General features: G+C 37.8%; 1 protein-coding gene across 1 annotated transcript in view; it reads left to right on the top strand.

Moving 5' to 3' along the window:
- The window catches only part of LOC131065255 (uncharacterized), a 292,918-nt gene that overhangs the window by 64,346 nt on the left and 202,450 nt on the right, over positions 1-26,122 (top strand). Inside the window, exon 5 of the mRNA XM_057999726.2 lies at positions 22,072-22,111. Coding sequence (XP_057855709.1) covers positions 22,072-22,111 — 40 coding nt within the window. The remainder of the gene's footprint in view (positions 1-22,071; positions 22,112-26,122) is intronic.

Below are 26,122 nucleotides of genomic sequence, written 5' to 3'. Positions count from 1 at the left end.
CATGCCTTATAAATAATTCACTTGTAAAATATTTTTCCTCAACTATAAATCACCCTAAAAGAAGCTCCAAAAATGCTGGAAGACAAACTGCTCAAATTGACCCTGAAAACTGCACTGCCTGAAATCGCTTCTGAACTGGATCATTGCAACCTTCCAAAAATAACACTGCCAAAAATAGTACTTACTATAATTAGCAAGTGTTTCCAAAGTGATTTTGACCACATTCTGAGCAGCAGTCATACTTAAAATAAAGTCCAGAAAAGTCATCCGATGCAGATGCATGTCGAATCATCCGGAAGCTCTCTGAAAACCCAGAAGGAATCTAGATTTAGAACTTTAAAACTCCAACATATACACCCCTGAAAACACCAAAGAATCCTCCTAGAAAATAGGAAACCCTAATTCTACATTTGACTGGCCTATGGGCATCCGAGGATAGGCTAACAATCACTGGAAATCGTAGTGCTAAAAATAGGGACATTACAATCCGCCCTTCCCAAAAATTGCTTGACCTCAAGCAATGCCACTACAACTCCCTAAAATCTAGACTGATCCACACCAAACCAAGTAGGATCCCAGTGTCCCATGTCCGTCTCAGGAAGGACCCACCATGCCGATGCTGCACCACTCTGATCACATTAGTGAAAACATCATGCCAAAAATGCACTAACCTCCCTTGTAACTCCAAAATGTTACGATCCATGATACTCAAACTGAAAAATCTTAAAGGATTGAAATAAGTATCATGCAACATCTCATGCCCATATAGCTTTGAGTCAACAATATCAACAATGTCATTGTTTATCACAAGCCTAGGCAATAGGAAAGATAGTCTACTCAACTCAAAATCAAACTCCTCAGCACATCTCCATATGGTATCTAACAGAGCCACTATTGCCAATGTGACATTTCCAAATCTTCATGTAAAGAGGAAAGAATTCCTTTGCAAGAGCTCAACAAACTCATACTCATATCTGCACATGAATCTACTATGGTTCTCCAGAATTATTCTGAGAAAACCATGGAGACTTCTAAAAACTCTTACAATTCCCACTCCAAGAACCTTAGAATGAAGAACCAAAGAAAGCAAAGGTTCACTGTCCCAATCATAAGTAGAAGAGAGGGCATAAGGATAACCACTAGTTAGAGCTTGAACACTTCTCATACACGGATAATGATTGCCCCAACTCGCCATACCTCTCATCTGAGACCATAAACTTGCCTTGCCAGGAGAATGTGACGTCTGAAAAAGAGTACACTAGCAGCTCACCAAGTCTGAAATGATTGACTTGAGATTTGATTTTAGGAAAATTAACATCCAAGAAGATGAATAGCTGCTGCAACCAAAGAAACGGGACTCGGACTCGGCTCGGACTTGGCAAGGCCGACTTGGACTCAAACTCGGGACTCGGCGTCAGACTCGACAAGACTCAGGAAAGTGAAAAAATCAAGAAATTTTGAGATTTTTAAAGATTTAAAACTTGTTTCAGGCACCCTTTATTGAATACACCTTAAAGACACAATAACATCATCAAACTCGGCTCATTTGATTACATACACAAGTATACATCAATCACATAAGCATAAACGCAAATTTTAGCTGAAGGAAATAACAAACATAGATATATAAATATTGTCAAATGTATACAATATTACAAAACTCATGGAATAAAAAATCCATTTCATCATATGATCATCATCAAATGTTTCATACAAATACCAAAGGTAAATACAACTACAAGCCTATGGCTCAGAGGAGCCTGCACCCTCCGGCCCCGACCCTTTGCGAAGGCGTCTAAGGTAGGTCCTGGATGATTTGACAGCCATAGCCGCTCCCCATGACACCATGCCATGCTCACCAACATCAGGAACATCCGTGTCACTATCTGCCTCTGAATCTCCTGTTTGTGTTCGTGCTCTCCGCTCCTCCTCTGCCATGGCTACAGTCTCAGCCTCTATATCTACCTGGTCGATCCAATCAGTGTCAGACTCAGAGGTTAAATTTTCCCTACTTCTATCGACGTAGTTTCCCCCAATATTTTTCGACGGGGGTTTGGGGGCAGCGCCCCCAAGGTGGGGTCAAGGGGCAGCTGTCGGGTGTTATTTTTCTATTGGCTGGCATGTTGTAAGTTTGTAACCCTAATTTTTCTCATTCTCAGGCGAAGGTTGTAGTGAACAAAGACGATACCATTCATTTTAAAAAAACTTTTAAATTTTTTTTTTTGTCATTTTACTAACCCAGCCAGTAGTTGAGTTTGGGGCTCAGGACTTGCCGAGTTTGGCGAGTTTGAGCCAAACTTGCCAACTCGGCGAGTCTGGCGATTTTGCTTGCCAGACTCGGACGAGTCCGATTTCGAGTCCTAGAGACTCGGCGAGCATGACTCAGACTCGGACTCGCCGAGTTTAGGCGATTCATGGTGATTTTTGTTTCTCTGGCTGCAACACAGAAAATCGTCATCCAAAACAACACATCTGCTCACGTCCAAGGCTGGAAATATCCTCTCTAGTGACTCCAACTTCACATAGAACCATCCTTTGCTTAGACTATCTTCCCAATCCACTAGTTGACGAGCAAAAGGAACCATCAAATGGTTGGTAAAGAAGGGAACAACACCATCACGACTGAAAATTTGTTCCTTATCCCTCCAAAGATCCTTCTTTCCATATGTAATAAGCTCCATCAGATCATGTTGACAATCTCGAGCCTGGATACCCAACCGAAAGTGATTTTCAACACACTGAAAAGAAAGCTCAACACATCCCCATGTGCTAGTAAGGACCAAGTGCATACTTAAGAAATTGATGTCTCCTCTAGAAAACCCTTGAAGCCTAACCATTAAAGCTTCAACAACATTGGAGTATGGAACAAATGTTGTCTTCAAATCCAACTCCCAAAATGGACTAGTATGAGCCTTATTATTATTCAACCCGAAGAATAGGTTATCAAGCATGCAATCACCACATTCTGGTCCTTCTTTCTCCCCTACTTCATGAGTAACAAGTCTGAAATCTTCACTCCTTGCTGCTGTAATGAAACCTTGGACGGCTACTAAACTGTGTTTAGACAACGCCTTGATGCCAAAGATGTTGAAATCATCCTGATTTAACACTTCCCAAGTGGAGTCTTCATCCTCAACCCCACTTATGCATTTAGTATCAAGTAGCCTCGAAAGATAACTATTCACAAAATGTGGCACATCCTCATGGTTTGACATCACATCATCCATACACTGGAAATCATACTCAGTATCATGTTTGATCACTTCACCACATGTTTTATCGTCCATCACGAAGAGAGGGTTTTCATAACTTTCCTCGATACCCACTTCAAAGAGAGGGTTATCAAGAACCTGGAAGCCATCCCTTTCCTCTTGCTCACTTCCATCTTGCTGATCCGAATCTGCACATGCAACTTTTTTTTTTCTTGTGAAGGTCTCAAGATCAAACTCTTCTCGAAGACTATCAAGCTCACCAATTACTTGCTCGATTTCTGCAGCTCTTAGTGCATTCTCTTGCTCCCTAAAAAGTTTGAAATCAGCAAACTGACCTTCTACCTCCCTTAGAGCCAACTGAATGTTTTCTAACATGTCCTTTGTTGATTCAAGCTCAAGAGTAAGGTCATTAACCTTTCTCTCTTTTCCTTGGAATGCACTAGTGGTCTTCCTTGCAAGTTCTAAGGCATAATCTCGATCTTCAATCAACTGTATGTAATCTGATTTCAATATATCCAAAGAGTCTTTGATAAGTTGCAGATTAGGGAGAGTAACTTCATCCTTAACCCCTTTCTGTCTCTCATCAATTTGAGCCTTCCAATAGAGTTCTATCAAACTATGTGTGTGATCAAACTGGGATAGAGCTTGCATTTCTTTTTCAACAGACACCTTGAATTGACCATCTGTTGTGACCATTTCACACATCGCCCCATGCAAACGGGGACCCCCTCTTTTTGCTCGTTTTTCGCTCGCTTTTCGTTTCGCTTTTAGGGTTTTGTTAGTCAGTCAGTTGTCTGGATTTAGGGTCAAGCCTTAGGGTTTTAATTAACGTCTTTTCAGGCCAGAATCCAGTCAATTTTGAGAGCTTTTTGAGCTTCCTTTCATAGGATGCAATTTTGAATGCAATGAGTTCGCCAGAATGGTCTATTTTCAATTGGAATTTTGAGTGCAGAGTTTAAATTTGTCTAAGTGTTGAAGGTGAAATGTGAATTTTTGTCCAATTGAATATTTTTGACCAAATTTTGAGTTTTTTGATTTTTTGATCCTGGGCATTGAAAATGATTTGTTTTCGCCTTGTGAAGTGATAAAATGTGTAAAATCATGATATTTTGGCCTGTAGGAGCAAAATCGCTCCTGTCCCTCAGTGAAGGACAGGAGCTCGCTTTCAAATATCTTACTATTCCTGCAGGGTCAAGATGAATTTCGAGTTGGAATTGATGAAGAAAGGTGAGATCTTTTCATTGAATATAAATTGAAGATTTTCACGAACACGGAAATGCCTCCAGGGAGCAAGATCGCTCCTGTCCCTCAATGAAGGACCGGAGCTACAAATCAAATTTTGCTTTGTCTTTGCAGGATTTTAATGACTTGACGATTTGAAGGGGTCCAAGGAGATATGTTTTATCAAATGAATATAACTTGAGATGCCGTCGTGAAGGAGAATGGTCCAGAATGCCAAAATCGCTCCTGTCCCTCAGGAAGGGACCAGGGCGAAGTACATTGCAGCTCCCGTCCCTCTCCAAGGGACCAGAGCGATATTCTTCATAAAGCGAGATTCAGGCGAAGATCAAGTCAAGTTTATGTTTGAAGGCAAGGACAGAGGTGAAATGAATTCATTGAATACAAATTGAAGATTTTGAAACGTCAACAAGGGTCCCAAAATGCCTAGTTCGCTCCTGTCCCTCAGGAAGGGACCAGAGCGATTTTTGTTGTAGATGATTTTCTTGCTAAATTGCAACCGGCCTCAAGGCATAGATGAATGGAATGGAACATGACGAATCCGTTGAATATAAATTTTGAAGATGACGAAGTGAAATAAGGCCTACAGAGTTAGAATCGCTCCTGTCCCTCTCCAAGGGACCAGGGCGATATGATGGTTATATTGCTTCTTATTCAAGTTCAAGACATTCCAAGACGAGGAACAAGGTGGCAAAGGCGTTTCAAGGCATTTCAATCAAGCACGAAGTTACAAAGGTCGTCACGTTGAAGGAATTTGCACTCAAATCCCCAGTTCGCTCCTGTCCCTCAGGAAGGGACCAGAGCGAAATTTGTATAAGGACATGAAATTTGAAAGTTGATCATGCGCCAAGTATCCAAGGGAATCGAAAAGGCCTCATTCTACACGATGAAGACAATTGCAAGTTGAACAAGGTAAAGACAAGCTCAAAATGTTGAGCTTCGCTCCTGTCCCTCAGGAAGGGACCAGAGCGATGTTGAAGGTATTGACCGATTCATGCAAAAATCACGTTAAGACAAGGCTTCACAAGGTCATACAAGGTTCAATGCGTCTTTTGAAAGTGATATATCAAAGTTTGGAACGTCCAAATGTTATCAATCAAGCTAAGGAGTCTATATCGCTCCTGTCCTTTGGACAGGCAAAGCGATTATTACAAAAACACTCATGCTCCTTCAAAATCAAGGCAAGGCAAAGATAGACGAGGTAAAGGACGTTATTTGGAAGGCAATAAACGAAGAACAAAGGTTAGATGTTTACAAATTTGAGCCAGGACATGGAGATCGCTCCTGTCCCTCTCCAAGGGACCAGGGCGATGTTTGCCAAAACGCATGATATTCTTTGAAGACCACGTCAAAGTAAGGTCATACAAGGTTTGAAACGTCTTTTGAAAGGTAATAAAGGAGAAGTTAGAATCAAAAACGATGAGTTTCAAGCTAAAAGACAAGGATCGCTCCTGTCCCTCTCCAAGGGACAAGGGCGATGATCCTTTAAACATCAAAACGTCTTGTGAAAAGCAAGTGGGACGAGCATGGAATGAACAAGCAAAGTTATTATTCACCATACAAGGAAAAGTTGATGTCAAAATGGAGAATTTCAAGTGAAAACATTAGGATCGCTCCTGTCCCTCTCCAAGGGACCAGGGCGATATTACATCCAAGGGCATCCCTTCACACATGCAAGTCAATCAAACTCGAAGGACCCGACAAAAATGATGATTTGAACGTATAAATGCAGAGGTTGAACGTCGAAAATGCAAAAATCGAGACCAACATGATGGATCGCTCCTGTCCCTTTCCAAGGGACCAGGGCGATGAGGTACGTATACTTCATTTTCAAAATATTTTGGCGCTCAAATAAACATTTTTGAATTTATTTAAATGCTAAAGTTCGATAAAGTTAAAAACTCAATTAATTAGCATTTAGATATTGCGTTTGGCATTTATTAATTATTTTTTGCCTTTTAAAAAATCGAAATTTATTAATTAAAAATAAAAGGCATTTAATAAATAATTAATTAATAAAAAATCGATTGGAGCGCTTGGTATTTTAAAGGTCGGCCTTGTTATTTTATTAAAAAATCGTTTTTAATTGCTATATTTTTTATAAAAGTCGGCTTTGGGGGTGAATGGAGAGGTGAGCGCTATAAAGGGAGAGTGAAATCTTCATTTTCACATCATCATTTTACCTATCTTACATGCGATCTTGAGGAAGAAGGTGCGAAATTGTGTTTGAAAGTGCGATTTGGAGTTTATTAATCAAAGGTGGTGCGAACTATCAATCCAAGGTGGCGCTAGTAACTTCCAAAGTGGTGTGAATCTATATTGAGCGAATTTGCCAAGGCTTGAAGATCACGTTAAAGGGGAATTTGAAGATCACGTCAAGGACACAAAAGGTCGCGAAATTACTATCTTGAGGAGATCACGTTGAAGACCATCTATACCTCAATTTTGCCTAGGCGAATTTTGTTCTTTTTGCATTCTAGAGTTAGCTCTTTATTGAGGTATGGCGATTTGATTTTATTGTTTTATTTATTCATCGTCATATTTTAAATTTTGAATTTTGAATTTTGAATTCCTAGCTCAATCGTTATTTTTTAGGAAATGATAACTCAAAGACTTATCATGATGTTTCCTAAAATTTATCTCTCTAATCTATGTTATTTATTGCAAAATCTATTACTAATTATGAAATGTTGTGTAGGTATGGCAACCCCGAAGGCGGGAGCATCCACCAGTCGTTCAGCTCTTATGAAAGAAGATCAGAAGACCGAAGAAGTGGAGACCAAGATCGTGTCTAAGTGGAGCCGCATTGGAGATACAAACTTGGGCAACTTTAGCACGAAGAAGTTTCGAGATGTCCCTTACATTGGTAAGCCATCACCTGTCGCCCGGAGAATAATCGAAAGTGGCATCATTAAGGCGGCAGGCTTTCCTCCAGCTGTTCAGTGCCATGAGTTGATGATCGAGTGTGCTCGTCACTATGATCCACAGTCCAGAACGATCGTGTCCAAAGAGGGAAACACTTTGGCGTACCTTTCAGAGGAAGCTATAAGTGAAGCTTTCCATCTTCCAGAGCACAGGGACATGATATACAAGAGCATAGAAGGAGCCAGATCAGTGTACGAAGATGATCCAGATGCTTGTCTAAGCATTATCAATAAGAACTGGCTACTTAAGAGCCGTCCCCGTCTGAGCAAGGTCCCGAACACACCGCACAGGATTGATTTCCAGGAGGAGTACAGAGATTTGATTACCATGCTCAACCGAGTTACAGGAGCCCCTCATGCCTTCTATTTTGAGAAGTGGATGTTTTACTTCATCCAGGTGATTGTTCAAGGGAAAGGTACGATACATTGGGCTAGGATGATTAGCCATTGCTTGGACGTACAGTTGAGGAGACTCAAGGCTACTAAGTCCTTCCACATGAGTTCTTACGTCATCTATGCCTTGATCAGGAGTGTTGAATATGCAGGACTACCTCACAGAGGAGTGATTGGAAGAGGACCCGGCGAGGTCAGAGCTTGTGATTCCTATGCCTACTTGCATCATCCGCCAGGGAGTAACTACAAGTTGGTTAATGATACTTTCACGATGAACATCACCAAGACGTTGCAAGGAGGAATTCACAATAGATTATCTCAGGATGCCCAGGAATTCATAAAGAGGTACGGTGCTTGGTTCATTCAGTTTCCGAAGTTCACTTTTATTAGAGTGCATGGATGTCCTTTACCACCATACATGTTGCCGAGATATCCGACAGACAGAATTGTGTTACTTGAAGTAACAAGACAGTTGGCAGCATATGTGAAGGCATTCAGACACAGACATCAGAATGGAGTTCCAGTACCTATCATTTTGGGTAATTCAGTTGAGGTATGTCCTAATGCTTTAGCTATGGATGACGCAGAGAAGGAGTTAGCCTTGTATTCTTTTTCATCTTTTGCTTTGAGAGAGAGCTTTGATCCACATGGACATTTAGAGGAGACAGTCGGCAGGAAGTTTAGACATGAGTATCAGATTGAAGATTTTATGATGAATCTCTTAGATGATCTTGAAGTGAAACGAAAAATGCATTCCAGATTACCTTTGGATTTCATCAGGAAATGCAAGATTTATAGAGTGGCCGACCAAGCTCAGGACAGTGGCAGACATATCTAGTCTTCCTATGATAGAGAAAGCAAATCAATAAGGTTGGATTGGAATGAGCCCGACGTCGTGGATTTAGATACTTTGATGGCACCAGTCTTGTCTTGTACTCGCAGATGGGTTGACATTCAGCATCAGAAGTTGAGAGAACAAGGCATAACCATGACTTTCACTTTGGAAGAGAAACCTGCCGAAGGTGGAGCTAGTGTGAGTGAAGGCAATCCTAATCCTAGAAATTCAGGTGAAGGAAACCTTCGATGTGCCAGTGAGGGCAATCTCCATTCAAGAGGTTCGAAGAGGAAAGAGAGACCTGGAAAGAAAGAATCTTCCAAGAAGAAACAAGAGGCTAACAGAGATCGATCATCCGGTACTTCTTCTAGACCAGAGAATAGAACAATTCAAGTGGAAGAATCCATGGAGTCTATGGTACAGAACGATAGGCAGGAAGAAGGACAGGCACAACAAGGTTCACCAGATGGATCTCTCCAGGACTATGAGTTAGATGAAGACAAAGAAGACAATGAAATAACATCTCCTCCCAGACAAGAAGAAATAGTGCATAAAGAGATTCAAGTTCAAGAAACAAGATCGATTATCCCAGATTGGTTGAAGGAGAGATTAACCAAGGTGATCGTAGTAGAGGACGAGGACAATGCAATTGATTTAGAGAGCCTTGTTGGACGCTCACATGAAGTAACAGAAAAGAAGAAGGCTACCAAGATGTCCAAGATGATTCGAGATGAGACTGGATCCAGGAAATTGCAGATAGCTACACCGGCAGCAGACAAATATGAAGGTGAGATCCTAGCAGAAGAATATGATATACAGACTTTTGAGTTAGGACCATCCACAGCAGAGCAGACTTTAGATGATGCTACTGATTCATTTGAAGCATTGAAAGACAAGCTTAGAGAAGAAATGGAGAAGAATAGAAAGCTTGAGAGAGAGGTCGGTGCATGGAGGACATATTTCAGTCACATCAATGAACCTTTGGGACGTCAGGATCCAGCTAGATCACCAGTGCAAGCACTTCCACTTCAATCAATCAATGAAGCAGAAAGATTCAGGAACATGGTCCAACGTACAAGTAATTGGATGGATAGATCTCATACAGTGGCCATAGAATTTGTAACAAGGATGATGAAGATTATTCATCAAGCTATCCAGGTTCTTGAGATGATCCACAATTTGATGATAACAGTAGCTGCATTCGCCCATACCAAGGATGTTATCATTCCTGTCTTGAAAGTTATTAGACACACATCAAGGAAGATTTTAGCGCAGGAGAAGATCTTGGATGGAGAATCTCACAGTTTGTTTCATTGGTCAACCTTACTCCATATGAAGAGTGTTTTCTTTGAAGACATTAGTACTAGATGTGGCCAAGTTGAGGAGGTGATCAATCCGATCCAGGACAGAGTATTTGAGGTACTTCGTACCATTCTTGGCAGAAGGATCGAGGTCGAGACAGATGTGGATATGCAGGAACTAGAGGATAGAATCAAGATCATCTTTTGCAAGGACGCTAATGTTACAGATGAGCAGTATGATCAGATGTTTGCCACCATGCTCCTGATTGAAAGGACGAAGGAACTTGAACCTTCATGGGACGCAGCTCTTCTAGATGCATTCGATCAGGTCATCCACTTGGAAGAGAGTATGAAGAATCTTCCCGAGATTCCAATTGCAGAAATCGAAGGAATCGTAACAAGATTCATTGCATATGCTAAAAAAGAACATTGGAAAGGGAATAAGATTCTAGATGAAAGGTTGTTATAGATGACATGGCATCTTATTTGTCATTGGTTTATGTCTCCTAGGTTTTTGTGCCAAATTTAATATTTGGCTATGTATTTAATATTGTTCAGTAAAAAGGAGGCCATTTGTAACAAACCCTAATTAGGGTTTAGGTGTCATGATCTTGACCGTTGATCTACTTTCAATCTGGACCTTTCATTGTAATTGGGGATGCTATTTATACCCCCATTTTTCATTTCATTTGGTAATAGTTAATAGTGTAATAGTTAATAGTGTAATAGTCAATAGTTGATGTAATAGAGAAGAGAGATTAGAGTTAGAAGCAATTTTATTTTTGTAGCAAGATTGAGTTTGAAGAGAGGAATTCAAGCAATTGTTGTACATGATGATTTGGAAATCAATGAAATATTGAAGTTATGGTGTTTTGTTGCAAATTTCTTGAGTTATCTTCATGGTTGTTCGATTTACTTGAATTGTGCTCAATCAAAGTAGCTTGTTAGTTTGAAGGACATTGTGTGAGACTTGATCTTTGGTAGGATTCGTAATCCAAACCACTAGCTTCTTGCTGATTGTAGGAACGCCTTGCGTGGTCGACTGGAGAATACCTTGAATCCCTTAATCTTCAATCATTATCGTATCTTAGATATGTACCTTCGTGGTAGTGTCTTTGATCTTTGATGCATTGAATATCATTTTGTTACCTTAGAAGATCGATCAATTTCAATTGAGTTGTTATCTTATGGCAAAATTGAAGTTGGTTGAATCTTGCCAAGTCTTGTCTACATGAAGTCATTCTTAGGGTTAGACTAGATTAGACCTCTTTCAAACCCTGCTCTTTTGTTATTTTTGAATAGTTTCCTTAGTTTAGCAAATCTTGAACTTTCGGGATACGTAAGGCCCCTTGGAGGAAACAGCAAATCACATCATACCGCTGGAAGCTTGTCCACACGTAGAGACCCTACTAAAAGAACCTTGGAGTCTACCTAACTGATCCTTTACGCGAATCTTCAGCAGTTAGAGACTATTTTCTCAAGAGAGGATAAGATGCCTATTGGTATTTTATTCTGTGTATGATGGTGTACAAAATACACGTCAACACCATCCCACTCATAAGAATGCAGAGATGGTGTACTACTGATAGGCTGTAGGAAAAAATCAGAACTTTGTTTCTTGCGATCGCTGCCCTCGTAACTGCTCCAAGACTCTTGTCTAACTCCACCAACTAGCTGAAAATGCTCAATATCATAAATAGGATTAGACTCCACTAGTTCTTCAATCCTTTGATTACAATCAAAATTTCCATTCTTGTTTTCAATGACTCCTTGGTTGTCCCTAGTCTCACACCCCACATCATCCACGTGATGACATTGCTCAACACCAAGATGATGATCAGCTTTGTGCACTAATAAATCTGATTTATGTTCAAGAACACCATCAAACCCTTCAATATCAGGAGCCTTATAGACTTTTAAATTTGCTTCCACTTCATTGTCACTTTGATCAAGCGAGAAGGCAGCCCCAAGATCAAGCATAACGTCACCATTGTTTGCTGATATGGAATCATCATCAAGTTCCATTTCATCATCCGGATCAAAGGGAAATTCATCCCACACAGGTTCCTTGTCATCGCTAGGTGCCATCACACCCGGATCCCAAGTGCTAAGGGGCTGATTGTTATGATCAAAAGGAAAGGGCTCATCATACTCCTCTTGGAGTCTTGACTCATTGAATAACTCACCACCCAATTCACTTAAACGAATATCTTCATAAGTATCTCTTTCCAAAAGCTTAGTTTGATAATCAAACCCAAGACCACCCATGTCACCAACACTATAATGAAGCAAAGAGTGATCAATGCTAGCTGTTCTGAATATTTTATCCCTTTTGGCTTCAATGAGCCCATCATCTATAAGTGTATCTTTGATCTCATATTCAGTAGTCACATGCATACCAAAGAGGTCTTCTTGATCACATGTCATACATTCTTGTGAAAACTCTTGGGAAGTTGGGGCAGCAATGAGAGGAGGACCATTTATCACCAAATCTTCAACATGACTCTGTACAAGCACATTGGAATCATCACTTTGGTATTTGTCATAAGCTGGTTCAATGATGCCACCTAAATCATCCTTAACATGCTCTTCTTTAGCAAACTCAATCCGCACAATAGTTCTACTTACATCTTCTATGAAGTCATTAGTCTCAAGACCTTCATTAGATAATTCCAAATGAGGTTTCCAGATTGTTGTTTTGTTCTTATTGCCTAACTGATCTTTATTACTACCAACCACATGCAAGTCTAGTGGAGTATTTTGGGGCTCTAACACACACTCCTCGTGTCAAAGTTTCTCCTTCAAACTCATGGTCATCTTGATGTGTTGTGCACTTTCCATTAAAAACTCTGGATTTCGCAATAGTCCTTACATATTCGCCTTTAATGTTAGGATCTCTCATAAGCGTGGTAATTTCGTGTATCAACTCAGATATAGACTTATCTGTTGTAGACATTCTTCCAAACTTTGATATGCAACCAAAAAACCACGACCCAACAGGATGGCAGGGAGAACTTGTGCTCTGATCAATCTGAACACACAGGCTGGCAGGAAAACCAGCTCTGATACCACTGTAATATTCCCCTTTATTTTTTTAGATTTTTTAACACAACAAGATTCACTCATTAAGGTTAGAATAATCCAACTTGCGCAGAAAGGAAATGCTGAAAGTAACCCTTCCACTTTCTGATCACCGAGAACCCAGTATGGGAGGGTGAGAGCATACGGTGTCAAGGGGATCGTTAGCTCAAATAACTGCTGGAAATGAATTCTCAAATACAATACTGGGTGGCAAGCCAGCCCCTTCCGCTTATCCAGTGGGTATAAGAACTTCTACAACAGTATGGCGGTGCAACCAGCCAATTAGAAGATTACAACTAAAAGAACAACAATCACTCGACCGCTTATGCAGCGGGAGGACTAGAAAAAAAATTACAATCAACTCAACGCTTATTCAGCGAGAGAACGGTGTTACAATAGATAAGAAGGCAGCAAGCCAGCTTCTTCCACTTATGCAGTGGGACAAGAGGAACAATCCAAGTATATAGCTGTTAGTATTACTAATCAACTTTACAATGCAAACATGGATTACAATATTACTAGAATCACTGTCCAAACCAGGCGACAAGGCCAGCCTCTTCCACATATGGAGTGGGATAGCAGAAAGCCAAAAGGTTGCTGTTATTACTACTAAGCAACATTACAATGAATATAGAATTTGACAACCAAGTGTTGATTAGGAACTGACAGCTGCAACAAGAACACCAAGCATCCTCTAACAACCCAAACAATTCACACTCTCAAGAAATCACTCAAAAACCAACTTCGAAAATCTGATATAAAGACAACAGGCTGGAAAAGCATAACGAGCAACACCAATCCACACCAAAATGCTTCTAACTCACTCAAAACTCACTCAAATCTCCCCTCAACACATCCAAACTGACAATATGCATTAAGCGACCAAGAACAATCTGGAATACAACAGCATCATGACCCCAAACTAACAACACACATTCCAATGCACCCCCTAAAAAGTACGACAGGCTGAAAAGTACGATTTACATTTAAAAATTGAAGTTTCAAAACTAGAGGCTGAAAACTTACATATTCCATCACCCAGTGCATAGAAATAATCAGAGTCAATACCTAGAATCAGCAGGAGCCCGCACAGAGACTTAAGAGTGAAAATATGCTTCAGCCATGACGCCATGCGGCAACCAGGAAACACACAAAATCACACAGAAATCAGACACCCAACTAATGCAATCCATTCTCAATATGATCTATCTATTCCTCTGAATGAGAAATAGTCTCTCCACAGCTAGGTGCTATATCTCAAGCACGAAACTGACATAGGCTAGGAAGCTTGCAACTTCAAAGCACAAGTCTGGCACCATTCGGGCAGCACTTCGTTATACAAATTTCATGGATAACCAAAACAAGAGCCTAACACTCTTACCATAACTTTTTGAAGCTCCAAATTCAAATTCAACTCCCTCCAAAATGCCATAAAATGAAATGAAATTACATCCACTTTGGACGCCCAAGCAAAAATAATATTTTCCTTTATTTTAATCATGTATTTCCTCCAAAAGGGACGCCCACTTAAGTTAAAAATAATTCTTAATTCATCAAATCGACCCCCTCAAGGTAGCAAAAATAGATTTTATGAAATATTCATAAAGTGAGTTATGGCATTCAAGGAAATTAAGTGAATTATTTCATAAAATTAACATATTTCTTTCCAAGGCGTCCATCATGCCTTATAAATAATTCACTTGTAAAATACTTTTCCTCAAGTATAAATCACCCCAAAAGAAGCTCCAAAAATGCTGGAAGACAAACTGTTTAAATTGGCCCTGAAAACTGCATTGCCTGAAATAGCTTCTGAACTAGACCACTGCAACCTGCCAAAAATAACACTGCCAAAAATAGTACTTACTTTAAATAGCATACTGCTAAAAATAGTAAGTGTTTCCAAAGTGATTTCGATCACATTTTGAGCAGCAGTCGTACTTATGTCCGGAAAAGTCACCCGATGTAGATGCATCTCGAACCATCCTGAAGCTCTTTGAAAACCCAGAAGGGAATCTAGAATCAGAATTGTAAAACTCCAACATATACATCCCTGAAAACACAAAAGAATCCTCCTAGAAAATAGGAAACCCTAATTTTGCATTTGACTGGCCTACGGGCATCCGAGGATAGGCTAATAGTCATTGGAAAGCGTAGTGCTAAAAATGGGGATATTACACTTGTCCTAGCATAACCCAATTTGCAACAAATTTCATCACATTACAATCCTTGCTTCAGTCAAAGGGAGCTTTGAGACACATGTTTGTTAGTGAGGAGTGGACTTCATGTGGTAAATGTGGATGTTTGATAAGCCAATGCAAGGGTTGATGTGGTAAATTGGATGTTTGATGAGGTGGACTTTTGGGTACCTACTGTGGAGATTGTAAAGGTAAATGGAAATCTAATTCTACATTATGTTTTAATTTTTATTCATATTTTTTCTTTTATTTGCTTATTTTTGTTCACACTTAAGTTAATGTTTCAAACTAATTGCTTTTCATTGAGCCTTTGGTAGTTCTCTTATGAGTTGTTGATGGGGAGAAGCTTGCAATGGGGTATAAATATGAAGGCATGGATATAGCCAAGGAGGGCATTAGATCCATCTTTGAGGGAGTTGAGGCTAAACATTGTCCCATTTGTGAAATGTTTGATAAGCGATGGCACCTCTAGCTTTGCAAGCCCCTACAGGCAGCCGTTTATTACCTCAATCTGGCATTTCAATATTGCCTTGATTTCAAGGCAGTTGAGGAGGTTTTGAATGGGCTTTACATAGTAATAGAGTGGATGCTGCTTGATTCTAATGTTACAATATATTCCACAAGTTTGAAACCTTTAGACTTGCACAAGGAGATCTCTTTTCCGTTGATGTGCAAAAAAACTTGAAACTACATTGTAGCTAGGTAAAAATATATTAAGGGCTTAACATAAGTTTAAAAATCTAATAAACTATTCCTTTTTATATTATTATTAAATGTTGAAACTTAAAGTTGGATAAGGAGATTGATTTTTTTCTCTTTCTCATCTTAGATGCATGGTGGGAAATGTTTGGTGCTAAGTTACCAAATCTAAAGAGGATTGCAATTCAAATATTGAGCCAACCATAGAGTGTTTTAGGTTGTGAGCGCAATTGGAGTATGTTTGAGTGCATACACTCCAAGAAGTGTTATTGATGTCTATGCAGAGGTTGAATGATCTAGTGTATGTTCGTTACAACCTTTGTCTTTGGTACAAACAGATTTTAGGCATTGACTCCACCCCCATCACGCTAGAGGAGGTTGTCGTCAGCATACAATGTCTATTGTTATGCTCGATAATATTGGTTATTAGACAATGTACTAATTGTTTGTCATTCTCGAGTAGTTATAAGCATCAGTTCATTGACAGTTGTGTTCCTCTTGGCAACTGTCGGGTCCTTCAAAAATATTGTGTATGTCAAGGGAGTATGATGTAGTTAGATCAATTTTAATCCTTGGCTGAACTTCTTTGGTCTTATTCTCTGTACTAATTTCATGAGCCAATAAATATATATTTTACTCCTATATTTGGTACGCATTGTCATCTTTATAATTACTTGTATTTAATTTATTAAATAAGCTAAGTATTGAAATTGAAGTGATTTCCTTTGCTCCCCTTTAGGAGCGAAATCCACTTCCATTGCTCCCTGATTCGAGTGAATTTCTCTTCCTTTGCTCCTTCATGAGAGCAAAATGACTTCCCAAGCAGTCTTTAATGGTAATTTGATGATTTTTTTCACATGGATACTAAAAACCTTGAGGCATGATTGGTAAAAGAGAGACAAATTGATGAAATAGGGCTAAGAGCAGATTGGAAAGTGATTTGAACTTAATTTTCTTTGCTCCTTCATGAGAGCGAAAATCACTTCCTTTGCTCCTCAATAGGAGCGAATATACCTTCCTTTGCTCTCTCATGAGAGCGAATTTGCTTCCAAAGCCTCCCTTAATGATAATTTGACACATCTACACACCAGGAGAGCAAAACCACAAGATTTAAGTTGATGAAAAGAGGAGAGATTGATAAAACCTAGCTACGTGGTGAATTTGAGGGTTATTTCCATTGCTCCTCATCTAAAGTGAATTTCCCTTCCATTGCTCTTGGTTAGGAGCGAAGTTGATTCTAATGCCTTGATAATTTGACACATTCACATGCATATATGGCAAAAATGCCTAGACATGAGTTGATGGAACATAGCTAAGTGGCAAAATTGAGACTACTTCCATTGCTCCCCTCGAGAAGAGAATTTCTCTTCCATTGCTCCCTTCTAGGAGCGAAAGTTACTTCCATTGCTCCCCTATAGAAGCTAACCTCCTCCATTTGCATTCAAAAAGTCCAAAATTTTTCTTTTAGTGTGATAGGGAGTGTATTGATTCAGTCAATTTTGTTAATTCATCAATATGATTCAAAATGTTTCTTTTCCAGGTCGGAGTGTCGAATCAAAGCAAGGAGTGAGGAAACACATTCAAGATTACATCAAGATGGGACACAACACAAGGCAAGCATGACATTCAAGAGGAAGGATTTCACCGGCAAGCACAATGATACCAAGAAAACAAGAAGCATTCACTTACACAAGAACATGATCTGCACGTCCAAGGATGTGGATGAAAGAATCAACAACATGAAGGGAATCACAAAGAAAGAATTTCAAAGGAGTGAAGAAGCAGTTATGACATCAAGGGTTCATTCCAAGGCAATATCAAAATTCAAAAATAAGAGGTAGTCAACATCTACACCTTGCACCTTCGTAGCTTTCAGCATTGAGATATTCAAGAAGATACTTTCAGAACAGTTAATCAAAGCTAGAAGATCATCTTGAACAACATGATATAATTCGGAAACACGCCTTCATCATCATCACTGCTGAGCAAGTGACTAATGTTGAGTATCAAGGGATATTGCTTGTGATGAGATATGAGGTCTACAAGCAAATTGAGGTGGCATCCTAGTCACTACTCCACCAATTAGAGGAAGTCCTACATCAACATGTCTTGATTCAATGAACCAAGCTCACCCATGGGGCACAAACTCTAATTAATGTACCTGCCCCCACTATCCATTGGTCAAATACTCGAGAGATGACATGTGTCAAAATGTTGTAATTATTTCATTGTCCAGACTAAAGTTTGTTGTAACAAACCCTAATTAGGGTTTCATTGTAAAATCTTGGCCATTGATGAGGTTCAATCTTGGCCACCCATTGTAAAGAGCTCTCTATATAAAGCTCAAGCCCTTCATTTGTAAAGGTAAATAGTTAAGGGTCAATAGGGAATAGTTGATAGATATTAGATAGCAAGTAATTAAAATAGATTAGGAGAAGGAGGAATTGTTGTTAAGACTTGTAAATAGAGATACTCTTTTCATTGAAGTTATGGCGAAATGTGTTATTTCAACAAGTCCCATGGTTTCTACTTCTCATTTTCTTTCATGTTGATTAGATTGAATGGAGGAAATTGTTGAATGTATTTGCGTGGAATCCATTTAGTCCATACCACTAGCCTCTTGCTGATTGTAAGTGTGCTTTGTGTGGTCAACTGGAATTGTATAAGCTTAACTGCAATTATTATACATCCATTGTTTATGCGTTAACTTGAATGGTAATCAATGTTTGATGATAATGATTTGAACATCTTTGAATTGCACCTTAGACGATTGCACTGAGTTTGTGTCAAACTGTTTGGTTTGATGGCGAGACCTTGCTCAGTAGAATTCCATCAAATCATTCACTCTTCTCTTACATTCTTAGGAGTAGCTTAGACTCCCTAAACCCTATTCCTTTTGCTCTTTTTTTAATTCTCCAAGCAAGTAGATAGAATCTAAGCTCCAACAATTCAAGCATTCATGTACAATGTAAGGCCCCTTGGAGGAACAACAATCACAATGACCAACTGTGCTTATCCATATGTCGTGACCTGACATATTAGGAACCTTGGAGTTATCTCAAATGATCCTTATGCGAATCTTCAGCATTTGGGAGACTTTGATCAAGAGAGGATAGGATACTTTTGGGTATTTTATTCCGTGTTCGCATGTGCCTAAAAAACTTTGATGGGAAGTTGATGTTGTTGGTTTAGAGGGATTTTGGTGTTTTAGAAGGTGTGGCTTGGTTTGTGGCGACCAACTAGAAATATGGCAAATCTAAACAAACTAGCACCGACATGCTTTTAGATTTGGTGGTAAGAAATCAAAATGAGGTCAATTGAGATTTTTCTTAGGATGAGTGTTTCATGATACTAGATAATTTGTATCTATTCTTTGTTGTTGTCATTTGTGGCAGCAAGGGTTTTTTGAACTATGATTATGTAATACAAAGGGAATAGGTCCCTATGTCCACATTCATGCATCAAAATAAAACAATATTATAGATATGTTTTTCTGAAAGGAATGTGGGTCATCATGGCTTATGCTAGATGCCCTCTCTCACTTGATAGTAGTTCCAACATAACAATATTGTTGTGTGAGGAGTTTTATTACCAAGAGTGATATCATTCGGAATGATTAATGCTAATCGTGAAGTGAGTTTTTCATGAAAGTGTTATTTGCATTGGGACAATTGGTAGGAAAGAGCTTTTTTTGGTAATCTTTACAAGAATGGCTTCAATGTCATAAAAAGGGAATTTTATAGTAGAAAATATGGAGACTAAGGTGCTTGCAGTTCAATGTAGGATGATATTCCATGATGTGACTACTATATAGACCTCCTTTTTTGATTAATTAGCAAGGAAATCAAGAATCCATACATGCAAATATGGATGTAGAGAATGTTTGATTTTACAAAAAGCTGCAATGACATTAAAGTTGGAGATGTTGTAAGGTTACATAGAGAGTTTTGCATGATTGGATAGTCTGTTGGGAGGCAAAATGTATTCGATATGATGCCCAATTTGAGTTGTACTACAATGCTTTCAAATGCTACCATCTCTTTTTATTTGCACGAGGACATTAAGAATGTGGATATGGCTGTTCGCAACTTTGGATAAGAGATGATAGTGCACTCACATGTAACATAAAAGAAATTTTAAAGGGGAATGAAGAAATTATTGAGGACTTTATAGCCATGGGGAGTTGGATAAGTGGTCATTATTGAGGTAAAAAGGAACTAAACGTTCTCTTCTCTTTCTAATTTTTCTTTTATTTTTTAATGAAACATTGAATTATACTTTGAGGGGTTGCTTAGTCTTTTGATAAAATTACTTGGAGTGGCTTGCACAGTTTGTTAGTCTCCCAATCAAGAGTCTAAATATTAACTAGACATGTATATATTTTGGCAAGATGTTGGGGAGTCTTCTTTAACTTGCTTTCCTCAACTGTCACTTTAAAACTCTTTGTTGATAGTGAAGACGACTTTCCAGAAATGAAACTATTTATGATGCTATGTACCAATATATTTTTTTAAATGGTAGTCTATGGGCATGGAATTGTTTGAACTTTGAAGTTCATTTTTCTTTTCCTTAAATATAAGAAATAGCAAAAAGAAGCTACATAAAGAAAAATGGAATAGAAATGAATTCCCCTTTTGCTCTGTTGTAGCTCCCACTCCAATTTTTCAGAGATTTGATATGGATGACAAAAAAATTGAGAATAGTGAAACACTAGTTGCAAGATCACATTTTTCTGCAATTGAGGTTACCACTACAAAATGGCATAAGACAAGCAAGCCAAACTATAGTTGAAAAACTTATATTCAGCAATAACTCGGCTGGCCCAAAATTTTAAAAAACTTGGGACTTAGCAAAAAGTCGGGGAAAAATCAGCAATAGGTTGATAGATTTATCAAACATTTGAAAATTTATAATTTCTTAAAATATTCTAAAAAAACACACATATACACTGAATTTGTAGAACATATTAATAATTTCCATCATATATAAATCAAAGTTCGAGTTAAATTTTCTGCACATTCAAATTACAATAGATATGTATTAATTTGGCAAGTTGTTTTCTTATTTTCCATTGAAGCCATCTGTCAAGGTGTTGGCTACTAACGCTGATCATTATTTTTTTTATCTAGAATATATTTATTGCTTGTTCCATCTTGAGCAAGGGATGTCATTTCTCAGGTCTTTTTGTTCAGTCCTCCAGTCATGCATGATAACAACAAAAAATAAATTTGACTAAAGGTTTACAAAAGAGGATATAACTCACTTGGAGATCAAATAGAATCTGAGAAACAAACCCTTGTAGCAGCCTAAAAACCCAGTTGTGTATCAGAAAACCTGTCACGTCATTGAAAACCCTAGTTGCATCACGCTAAAATGAACAAACTGGTGTTTAAAAAAATGAATCCGACCTTTTTCGCATTTGTATGCATTTAATGGTGAGTACAATAAAAAATTGCGAGTTTTTTGTGCTGAACACACTGCAATTTTTTGGTTTGACGCGGTGCCGAGTAATGGTGCAAGTATCTTGCTAGATCATCAGCTGCACAAGTACTCACGTGTCTAGCGAGGTTTTTGCAAGTTTTTCAACCATGAGTCAAACCACTAGCTTTTACATTCATGGCTTCATATTTCAACTTTCTCCCACAATTGAACATATTGATATTATCCACTACTTCATCTTTGATTGCCTATTCCCAATTTCATAATATATATTTTCATGCTTTTCTAAACTTCCTATCATCTTCTCCATCTGTCTAATCCATGGCCTGATGTGTTTGATTGGATACTTGGGGCATACTCTTCTTTGACATTTTTTGTTCTCACATGTTTCTTAGTCCTTCATGCTGTTGATTTATTATTTTTGTCACTTTTTTGGTGAATAAATAAGCATTCTTTCTTCAATTCAGGGTCTTGCTAAAGGAACAAAAAAGATACTATTGTTCACCGTGAAGGAGTTGCTTCTTTGTTTGAACCTATTGTAGTTAATTTTGGGATTATAAATGTGTTATATAATGAGTAAAAAGTGATTTATATATGAAATTCTATAAATGTTTGTTTATTGTATCATGCTTTAATACATATGCAATTAAGTATCGTTTTCTCTATGTTTTTTGTGCTCTTGGACTTTTATCTGAATTTTGTCTTTTTTTAGGATGTAAGCTTAACATTTAAAGTTGTTTTCAATATTAACAGTTGCTAATGGTTGATGGGAATGGAATTCTTCATCCTAGAGGTATGCTCCTTGCACTAGTTAAATTCTAATATTATTTCCATGGATGGAAAATATATGTGATGTTTTTTTCGGGAACGACTTGACCGTTTTTTGCATTTTCACATGGTCTAACTCAAGTAAACAAAAAATTGAGCATTTAATTAAATAATTCAAGTATAAATTGTTTATGTGGTTGCACCAACCTAATGACATACAGCAATGGTCTAATTGTGTAGGCAAGTGTATAAATACAATAACCCCACCCACTTGGCCTTACCTGTTCTCTCTCACTTTGCCACGCCCTTCTCCAACTGATGACTTTATAACAAATTATAGAAGACACTACATTATATATCTTTGGAGCTGAAAAAAGATGTGGTATCATTAACTTGCACCTAGCAGACCATACCTATGCATCAATATTTGGAGACTCAACACGTCAAATGTGGAGATAATTCAACACATGGAAAATTATATCCTTGGGAAACATTGTAGGAGAATCCTATGTGGTGAAAAATGACACAAATAAAATGTTTGAAAACTCCTATTATAAAGCAATACATTGAGAAATAAAGTAATCCCACATTGATAATAATTGTGAATCAAGGTAGGACCATAAGATATTACATGCACTAAAAGGTTTGTCAATTGATAAGGGGGCTAGGCGAAAATTGTTGTTCTTTTCCCATATTATCAAATTCTTAGAGGTTCTTGTAGGCTTTGTGGGTTCCCTTGCCTTGTGATTATTCACCAATGTACATGAGTAAAAAGGCTATATAGAAATGATTGCTAATTGGAAATAGTTATTGTGGTGATGACTTGAACATTAAATGTTATGGACATGTAGTGGAAAACATAAGAAAAAAAATCTAAATTGCAGAAGTTTTCTCCACCTATTACAATTGTTGATGGCCATCTCTGAGAAATGCTGGTCTTCTCTGGTATTACCTTGGAATATATAAATATCATGTTCTGAATTAACCTTCAATTTTGAGAGTTGATATTTGATAATATGAATTTTAACAAATCAACTTGTTTTGTGCACTTCATGTTAGCATTTTAATTTGCACCTTTTAGTGCAATACAGAAAGGATTAGATGTTGGTAAAATCACTCTTCAAATTAGATGGGTAAATTCCTTGTATATGAAACCTAAGCTATGCACCTTTTAGTGCAATACAGAAAGGATTAGATGTTGGTAAAATCACTCTTCAAATTAGACGGGTAAATTCCTTGTATATGAAACCTAAGCTAATTTGTAGAATAAATACTTGCAATTTACAATATGTATTTTAGGGGTGGTTCGTGGTCATGCTAAATAAAATTAAATGTTTTAGATAGTGATTTTTCTGGATTCAAACTGTGTAATATTTTTATGTCCAACATTTCCGATCAAACTCTATGATCCATCATCAGGGAATGAGAGCATGAGCAAAGAGAAGTGATGATGGATTATAGAGTTTGATCCAAAACGTTGGACATAAAAAATATTACAGTTTGAATCCAGAAAAATCAGTATCTAAATCATTATGGACTCTGCAAATGTCATGTTTCTGAAAATTAAATGTGTTATATTATGGTTCACCTAGGGCAAAAAGATGACACATTTGAACACAAGGCAAAAGCTTTTATGCTTATTGATTGAAAGAAAACCTTATGAACTCAGCTGAAAGCAGAGATTGAACAATGCAAGTAGACACAAAAAGTGAATAGTTTTAAACATGAAAACACAAGCACTTTGATATTGGGATAAAGCCACAATCTTCAAGTTCGGATAGATTTGCAATACAAAGCTTACAAATTTGGTAGAAGCAAATTAATGTACCTTAGCACACACAACATGACATTTCAATAGCCACTTAAAAGTAAGATAGACAAAATAAATTCTATTGAATGAACACTGAATTTTGGATTAACAAATATTATTGAATGGAAATTTTAGCAACAAGTTGGTGTGAGAATTTTTATTAGAAAACTGAGTGCAAAATGAATCTAATTTATAAGGTTTACAGAGCTATGCATGAAAATTAATTAAAGAATTTAACTACTAGTTTATTTCACACAACAAATAGTTAATAAATGGCAAAGTTCCTTCAAATTGCGCCCATGAACCATTCAAACCAGCATTCATTTAAAATATTGCAACAGTGAAGAATTAAGTGGTGATGAACACTTAAAAATTGCAACATGAAAGGAGTTTAAGTGGCAAAAACTAATGTTTCGTATGATTTCAGGGTCAAAGGTAGGCAATGGTTCTGAAATTGTTGAATGGAAGGTGGGAAACCTGGCATAAACAAGTAAAAACTGTGTTGAAGTCAGCCACCATGGAGATTTCAAACCCTAGCATTTCTAAGTTGGCCAGCTTTAAAGCATTAAGCATAAAACACTCAAAACTCGGAACTCAGGTTTCAATGCAATTTTTGATGTTGATGCAGATCATTGTTGGAGTCCCAGCAGCGCTGGTTGCTGCTGCATGGAGGCTTCTCAGCTGCATCATACAAGAAGATTGGTGTGTGCAAGAGTCCTTTTCTGCTGCTTTGACATTTCATGATCATTTTTAGTCACAAAAGATGATTTCTTTTTCCTGAAGCTTCTATTCATCATTTCCATCATCAACAAAGCCCTAGGACAGTGAAAGAAGATCTGTTTCAAGTTTCAACTTTCAAGAGATGGAACTTCAGGAGCATAATTGTGTCAAAAATAGTTGCTTGTGAATGAATTTAAGTGTGTGTGGGATAGCTTGCTTGGGCACATGAAAATCCTAGATTTGAAAATTGGCGAGAGGATCAAGGTGGGAAGCATCAAATTATTTGGATAAGGAAGTTTTGTGGAAGTTATTGTTTCAAGGGTCCTTTAGGAGATATGCCAATTTTAGGACAAAGAGTGAAATGCCTCAGCATCTTAGTGAATGTCTATGCATCATATTGTGAATTTTAAGCTATTTTTTGTTGATTGCTGGCTCAGCATTCTATTTCTAAGCAAGTTGAGAGCCTATTTTTAAGTTGATTTATATTATTAGGTTTGTTTTATAGGTCCTTTCTTTTTTGCTTTTTTTTTAGCTTGAAGAATTTGCATTTTAAAGCAATTTATTTTTGGGATAATTAATTATTATATTAAATCTCCAAAATCTTTATTCTTTGTAACCTATAATAAGTGGTGTGTTAGTGTAAATAATTATTCATCTTGGATATCATTACACCTTACTTAAGTTTACTTAGGATAATGCATTTCATAGTAGTTTGGGTATGAGACACGTGGGTGTTTGTGCCACATTGGGATAGTGTGTGTAGGAGAATTTCCACCTTTTATGGTGTGATCTTGTTACTACTTTATCATATCCACTTATTGTGGAGTGATAATTCCACCTTCAGTGGGTTATCCACCTCATGTAGAATATTTTATTGTTTCTCCTACCTACCACACCTATTTCATACCTACCCTTTTTTCTTATTGAGCCACATGTCATGTTTTTGTGCTCACATATCCATATTGCCTTGCCTATATATGCAGGCTCTTCTACATTGTAGGAATTATTATTGATCTATTGATCATTTATCTATTGATGAGAATAAAGTTTATTCTTGTCCTATATTTTGTCTCTATTTTGTACTTTTCATTGAGCTCTTGATATTGGCAAAATCTCACATGGTATCAGAGCCATTAGAGCGTCTTTGATTCGTCTTTGAGAGGCATTCTTGTGACGTCAAGAGGCAGATTTGAGGAGCAACATCTTTTGGAGGTGTCCTAGACCAGATCCGACCTCGCCATTGCGTCCCAGTGGCCGTTTCCATGAACTTTGAGTATAAATTCAGTTTATTTTGGTGAAAGTCAAATTTCGGGCTTGGAGGAAAATTTTTGCCCAATTTGGGTAGTATGGTAAGTTTTTATTTTCTGCAAAAGTATTATTCGCAGAAATCTATTTTTTGAAAAGTTTAAAAAAAACAAAACAAAAAACAAAACTCTAATTTGTGGGGGGGTCCAATCACCTCTGTCCACTGTACCCGTACTGCATTTTTTTGCACCTGCCGGCGTC

The sequence above is a fragment of the Cryptomeria japonica genome, chromosome 2 (genome assembly GCF_030272615.1).
Source record: "Cryptomeria japonica chromosome 2, Sugi_1.0, whole genome shotgun sequence".
Classification (NCBI taxonomy): domain Eukaryota; kingdom Viridiplantae; phylum Streptophyta; class Pinopsida; order Cupressales; family Cupressaceae; genus Cryptomeria; species Cryptomeria japonica.
The sequence above is the reverse complement of the archived record's forward strand: the minus strand, read 5'-3'. Positions and strand labels throughout refer to the sequence as shown.